This window comes from Rhincodon typus, chromosome 22 (genome assembly GCF_021869965.1).
Source record: "Rhincodon typus isolate 14 chromosome 22, sRhiTyp1.1, whole genome shotgun sequence".
NCBI classification, from domain to species: domain Eukaryota; kingdom Metazoa; phylum Chordata; class Chondrichthyes; order Orectolobiformes; family Rhincodontidae; genus Rhincodon; species Rhincodon typus.
The window spans coordinates 50,316,685-50,324,323 of NC_063353.1; the positions used below are offsets into that span (position 1 = coordinate 50,316,685).

Sequence of the window (7,639 nt, forward strand, 5' to 3'; positions counted from 1 at the left end):
AATAGTGTGTGTTACATTTTACAATGGTCATAGGTAGAAATGTAGTGTCTTCAATAATTTTCTGTTAAAAAGACAAAGAAAGCATAATTGATTTTCAGATATCATTTTAAAAAAATTATTAGAGAGAATGAAGTTGAAGGCTACCACACTGTCATATTACCTCCTTCACTCCCCATTCCTTCAATCCCCTGAAACTACCTCCTTCCACACCTTTGTTCCCACCATTCTCCCTACAACCTTTCCAGCAGCAATGTTATCTCCTCCTTCCCGCCTACCCATAGCAGTTCTTCTCCCTTCTCCAAAGTCTTTCCCCCACCAACCATAAACTTTATATAGCCATCCACCTGCCTATTGCCATGAGAATGGCAGAGAATTACGTTGAGAAATGGCAGTTTTTGATGTCTGCAATTGAGGTTTTACATCAGGCTACACCATCCAAATAAAAGAACAGATCAATCGAAAATGTGGTAAAACTTCAATTGTCTGTTCTTAGAGTAGCGTTATGAGATCATCATGTCTGATCTATTAGGTATGTTACATACTGAACAGGATTCATATCAACTTAGATCCGAACAAATTACTTCATTGTACCAAGTAAAAAAGATTGTAAAATAAATTTGTCAGTTTGTGAAGTTCAGATGGTTCAACCCAGCATCAATGCACCAGCAACAAAGAGTCACATATAAACATATAAACAACTGCGTTGCCAAGGATGGAAGGTTGTTTTGTTAAATCTACAGATTTGACAGTATAGATTTTAGTCCAATGGCCATCATCTTGTAATGCTAAGGTTACTGAATTTGAAACAAAAGTTATTGTAGTCCTGGTTGTTCATTATCCTTCATGAAATCCTGTGTTTGTATTTGCTGTAATGCATATTGAACTTGTAATATCATTGTGAGAACTACTTTCATGTTAAGGTTCATTGTCAGTCCTTACAGCTGTTGTCTCATTGCCAGTTCCTTGATTATGCACAATCGCTGCATTGCTAACTAATATGGAAGTTTCTATGCTCAATCTACCTGATTTCTTTGCTATCAGGTGGGATCTTCTCTTATGAAGTTCCAGAATTCACTCAGCAACAGTGAAGTAATGGTGATACAGTTCCAGGTCAGGATGATGTTTTGTTTGGAGGGAAACTTGCACATAGTGACATTCCCATACACCTGTTTCTCTTGTCCTTCTAGTTGGTAAAGAAAGATGTCTTAGACACTACTCTAGACAGCTGTATTTAGTAACTGGCATTTTTTTATTCATTAACGGGATGAAGGCGTCGCTGGTGAAGCAGAATTTATTGCCCATCCCTAATTGCCCAGAGGGCAGTTTGGATTCAACCACAATTCTGTGGATCTGGAGTCACATGTAGACTAAACCAAGTAAGGATGGCAGTTTCCTTTCCTAAAAGATATTAGTGAACCAGGTGTGTTTATCCAACAATCGTCAATGGATTCATTGTCATCGTTAGATTCTTAATTCCAGATATTTTCTTGAATTCAAATTCTACCATCTGCCATGGTGGGATTTGAACCCAGGTCCCCAGAATGTTATCTGGGTCTCTGGATTAATAGACCAGCAATAATACCACTGGGCCATTGCTTCCCCTGGAGGTATGTACAGGTGTAAACAAAGGAATATTACAGCACATCAAGAATGGAAGAGCTTCACTTGGCAATAAAGAGTAAACAGCTACAGGGATAGGTTATGACAGGACACCCACAGCCCAGAGATACTCCAGACCAGTATCGAAATGTGCAGGTAGCAGGTTGGATTAAGGTGTAAGATTAAACATGATGACAGCTGCTGGTAAAATCCCAGAGCCAGGATCTGAAAATAAAACAGAATCCAAGGGACACTATTAAAAACAGTGGACCCTGAAGACAGGGCATGTCCTCAGGAGACTTCAAGAAAGGAATTGGGAAAGAAGGCCCTGGAAACAGGAAAAGAACTTTTGAACAAGTTTAATACAGCACAACAGAATGCAAAGAATCCAAAGGAAGGGAATAAGAACATTAGAAAACTTCACAACCAAGTCATGAAAGAGCAGTACTCTGGCAAATAAAAATACAGAATATGTGTTATCAGTAAGCAGGGAAACCCCAGGTGCTCACCCAGTTCAGTCAGGCACAATAGTCAGTAGGAATAGCAGCCCTGGTAAACATATTGCTTTTCCCTCAGCTATTTAGTAATATGTAAGGCCTACAACAATTCAAAAGTGGGACCTCTGGATGTGGCAGTTTCACCTTTATACAATGGCTTCAGGTTTTTAAAAGGAGCAGCACTATAAAGGCCATTCTCATTTATTTTTCTGTATTTTTAATTGTGTACTGAAATGAGAAAGTAACTTTTAAAACTAATGATTGCTGTAGAATTATTGCATGTTTTGAAAGCAAGTAACCTGACATTTACTGTTTAAAGTGATGTGCAAACTTTATTACACAGTGAGTACTTCAGGTCTGAAATGCAATGTGTGGAAATGTAATGGAGGATGGTTTATGAGGTACTTAAGAGAGATGGGATGGTTATTTGGTTAGAAATAGTGTGTAGGGAAATGGAGAAAAGGTGGGAGATTGGTGTTAGGCAATAGAATAGTTGCAGGCAAAATGGCTGAAATGCCTTCCTTCTGCCTGTAACAATTCTGTGATTCGGCTTACACAACTGTTCGAGTGGTAGAGATAGTAGGATCTGCAGATGCTGGAGAATCTGAGATACCAAGGTGTAGAGCTGGATGAACACAGCAGGCCAAGTAGCATCAGAGGAGCAGGAAGGCTGACGTTTCCGGCCTAGACCCTTCTTCAGAAAATGGTAGTCAAGGTGTAGTTTTGCAGGCAAAATGGAGCTGAGAGATTGTACACAGGTGGAGCTTTGGTTGGTACAGTAACTCTTTGGTGATCAGTTATTAATGACAAAGACCTTCTACCTGCCAACAACTTGTTTTGATCTCCGATATCGGAATAACTTAGAGCTGTGAACAAGACAGTGGCGAAGCCCTCAGACCTCCACCAGTTCAGGAGCTCTCTCCCTTCTCTCCAGCAAAAACTCACTTTAAGCCTGAAGAAAATCAGTTTATCTTTCCTTCTGAAGCTGTTATGCCTTTAACAAACCAGCAAAAGCACCCTGAGAAGGAAGACTGAGGAACAACCTTCTGGCCAGTACAAGAATCATAAGAGTCACCTTCATAACACTTGTGAACAGAGTCCACTGAACTATTTTCCCAGTTTTTTCCTCCCCCTGTAAAACCCATGACTTTTATTTTTCCTGTCTGTGATTCTATGTACGTATAATGGACGTTTCTAACGGGATTAGAGTTTAAATTTGTAGAGTTACATTCTTGACAGTTCCTAAGCATGATTGCTTGTAATAACTAAATCTTAAGTACAAAAATTTATTCTGTGTCTTTCTGTCAACCTGGGTCTGAAAGTTCCTTTTTAAAATCTTTAACTTTTGTGACAACTCTGGGAATATTGAGATTTGATTTCAAATGCACTGCCCCAATGAGTCAAGACCCTACCATTAGGTCAGCATATTTTATCTGCTGTAGGTTCAATGGCTAAAGATGCTCTGGCAAGACAAATCATTGATGAAAGTATTGTGAAGTATGATGCATTGAGTAAAGCATTTAACATATGATTTAGCCACAAATCAAATGTATTGATAGAACAGATGAAATTTAATCAGTGATCTCAAATGTTTAGGATACTCAACAAAAGGCTTTTTAACAGGATGTTTTTTTTTTCCTTTATTCATTCACAGGATGAGGGCGTTGCTGGCTAGGCAGCATTTACTGCCCATCTGTAATTGCCCAGAGGGCAGTTAAGAGTCAACCACATTGCTGTGGGTCTGGAGTCACATGTAGGCCAGACCAGGTAAGGATGGCAGTTTCCTTCCTGAAAGGACATTAAGGAACCAGATGAATTTTTCCCAACAATCAACAATGGATTCACAGTCATCAGTAGATTTGTAATTTTAGGTATTTATTGAATTCAAATTCCACCATCTGCCATGGCGGGATTTGAACTCTGGTCCCCAGAACATTATCTGGGTCTCTAGATTAACAGTCCAGCGATAATACCACTAGGCCATTGCCTCCCCATATGGAATATGGAAGCCTTGGAAGCCTACAACCCATTGGTCTCAATGTGGACTTTACTAGCTTCAAAATCTCCCCACCCCCGGCCTCAGCCCAAGACTACCCCTCCCTCTCATTCCCGCCTCCTTGATCTGTCCGTCTTTTCTCCCACCTATCCGCTCCTCCCACCTCACTGATCAATCCCCACCACTACATACCTGCTATCATCATCCCACCTACCTTTCCCAGCCCAACCCACCCCCATATTTATTTCAGGGCCTCTTTCCCCTCCCTCATTTCTGAAGAAGGGTCCCGACCCGAAACGTCAGCTTTCCTGTTCCTCTGATGCTGCCTGGCCTACTGTGTTCCTCCAGTTCCACACTGTTATCTCAGACTCCAGCATCAGCAGTTCTTACTATCTCTGAATACCTGTATTTTGTACTCTGCTTGAAATATTCTTGTTGTATCATGATCGCCTGATCATTCCATCATTTTTGCTTGTGAAACTTTCAAATGCTCTTGCGCTACTTTACATATTTCTGTGAGTCCTTCTGGAAAAAACTATAATCCAACATTGAGGTTTCGGCTTTTTGTCTTATGTATCTTTCCTTCATCAACTTTAATGAATGTCTAATCTGATGACCATAGATCAATTCAAATGGACTAAACCAACTAGAATCATTTGTGGAATCTCTAGTAGCAAATAGAAAATCTAATCCTTTGTCCTAATCTTGTGGCTATTTGTGATAATTTGGCTAAAGCATGGTTTTGAGAGTCTGGTCCTATATCTACAAAACTTGCTTTGTTTACTGATGATATGCAGTTGACTTCAATTGGTTTAAATGCAAAATACTGACATTATCCTGGAAAGCTTTAGACATAAAATTATAACCTTGATCAGATTGATTTTAATTAGTAAGCAACAACAATTTAAAAAACTTTTCCAGTACTATCACAGTTTTAATTGTTTTTAAAGGAATAACCTGAAATTGGGTTGACATATCCATAATTGTGAGCGTATATTTTGGTAATGGTGACTCAGCTGAAGAGTTCTTCAAAAACACTAATTTAGTTTGAAAAGTCACTGGTTTAATTATATTTTAAGGTTTCCCTTGTACAATGACCTTATGAAGCCTTGAGTGTGTAAAGTACCATTTATCGATAATTGGGTTTGTTGTATTCCTATATGTCCTGCCATTGGAATTTTGCATGCCATTTTCAATATCCCCTGTTGCTATCTGGCTAGTATCACAATTTGATGACAACCATCCATATAACGTTATAAGGGGCACAGACAGCTGGATAGAAAACAACCATTACCCATAGAACATAGAACATAGAACATAGAACATTACAGCGCAGTACAGGCCCTTCGGCCCTCGATGTTGCGCCGACCTGTGAAACCAATCTGAAGCCCATCTAACCTAAACTATTCCATTATCATCCATATGTTTATCCAATGACCATTTAAATGCCCTTAAAGTCGGCGAGTCTACTATTTTTGCAGGCAGGGCATTCCACGCCTTTACTACTCTCTGAGTAAAGAACCTACCTCTGACATCTGTCCTATATCTATCACCCCTCAATTTAAAGCTATGTCCCCTCGTGCTAGCCATCACCATCCGAGGAAAAAGGCTCCCACTGTCCACCCTATCTAATCCTCTGATCATCTTGTATGTCTCTATCAAGTCACCTCTTAACCTTCTTCTCTCTAACGAAAACAGCCTCAAAACCCTCAGCCTTTCCTCATAAGACCTTCCCTCCATACCAGGCAACATCCTGGTAAATCTCCTCTGCACCCTTTCCAATGCTTCCACATCCTTCCTATAATGCGGTGACCAGAACTGTACGCAATACTCCAAGTGCGGCCGCACCAGAGTTTTGTACAGCTGCAACATGACCTCATGGCTCCGAAACTCAATCCCTCTACCAATAAAACCTAACATACCGTACACCTTCTTAACAACGTTATCAACCTGGGTGGCAACTCTCAGTGATCTATGCACATGGACACCGAGATCTTTCTGCTCATCCACACTACCAAGAATCTTACCGTTAGCCCAGTACTCTGTATTCCTGTTACTCCTTCCAAAGTGAATCACCTCACACTTTTCCGCATTAAACTCCATTTGCCACCTCTCAGCCCAGCTCTGCAGCTTATCTATGTCCCTCTGTAACTTGCAACATCCTTCCGCACTATCCACAACTCCACCGACTTTGGTGTCATCCGCATCCCATAGTCAAAGGATCAATAACAAGGAGACACACTTTCAATATAAAAGGCAAGCCATTCAGAGGGTATTTGAGGTAAACATTTTTCACCAAGAGAGTGGTGGGAATCTGGAATGCACTGCCTAAGAAGGTCATTGAGACTGAAGACCTCACAACCATTAAAAAGTGCTTAGATAAACACTTGATATGTCATAACATTCAAGGCTATGGGCCAAGTGCTGGGAAGTGGGACTAGTGAAGATTTAGTTTAGCCTTGGCAGTACAGACTTCATGGGCTGAAGGGCCTTTTTCTGTACCGTGTAGTTCTATGAATCTTTGATTAATATTCTGACTATAAACTCATAGGGCGGCACCAGATTATGTGTGCAAGGGCAGATTCATCATTCATGATACAACCAAGCTCATTTCCTTCGAGGAAGACAGTAGGGAAAGTTCAGTGCTGGCCATGTCATTGGATGGCTGAGTAAATGTCATTGGCTGAATAGTGTGCAAGGCTATCAGGTGATCTTCAGCTCTAAAAGTACCCTGTCTCTCTGAAATGCCTCAATTTTCATACATAAGAAGATAGGCAGGGCTCATATGGTGTAGTGATAGTGTTCCTACCTTTAAGCCAGGAGGACTGCATTTATGGCAACTCTGAACTGGTTGATTGGAAAATATTTACATAAGATGATAGGAAATAGGAGCAGCAATAAGTCATATAATTTCTCAAGCTTGCTATGTCATTTAATGCAAGCAGGGTGATTTTCAGTCTCATTTTCCCTTTCCCATCAACTCTTGCTTTGACTTAACTGTGGGAAAAGTGCACCAATAATCAAGCTCCTTAATTCTACAAGCCAACGCAGATATGTAATAACCAAATTAAACTCCTAAGGCAATCAATTTGCTGATTGACTGCTTCCAGGACAAAAGCAATTCACACCAGGGTTTTGTCATTTATTAGAAAATAACTCTCTATTTATTATAAACACACTTGTCTTTTAAGAAATACTAGAGAAAAAGAAAACTTTGATAATCTACTGCTATACTGTTTAAATGATAGCTTTTAAAATCTCAAGCATGCACACATTCGATCAGAAATAAAACAGACATTTTGACACAAATATTAAAGGGTCCAAAATACAGGCAGGGAAAACAAAATTACGAAGACCAAATAATTCCAGACCACAAGGCAGGATTAATTATCTATAACAGTTCTTTAGAAGCTAGCAATGATGACATGCTGAGATAACAGAGTGTAGAGCTGGATGAACATAGCAGGCCAAGCAGCATCAGAGGAGCAGGAAAGCTAACGTTTCAGGTCTGGACCCTTCTTTCAGACCCAAAACGTCAGCTTTCCTG

The 7,639-nt window shown here is 40.1% G+C and overlaps 1 protein-coding gene across 1 annotated transcript in view; it reads right to left on the minus strand.

Annotated features, from left to right (window-relative positions):
- Window positions 1-1,768: 1,768 nt before the first annotated feature.
- LOC109922184 (protein piccolo-like) overlaps window positions 1,769-7,639 on the minus strand; it is a 226,100-nt gene continuing 220,229 nt past the window's right edge. The window contains exon 23 of the mRNA XM_048610189.1: window positions 1,769-1,824. Within this exon, the coding sequence (XP_048466146.1) occupies window positions 1,769-1,824 (56 nt within the window). The remainder of the gene's footprint in view (window positions 1,825-7,639) is intronic.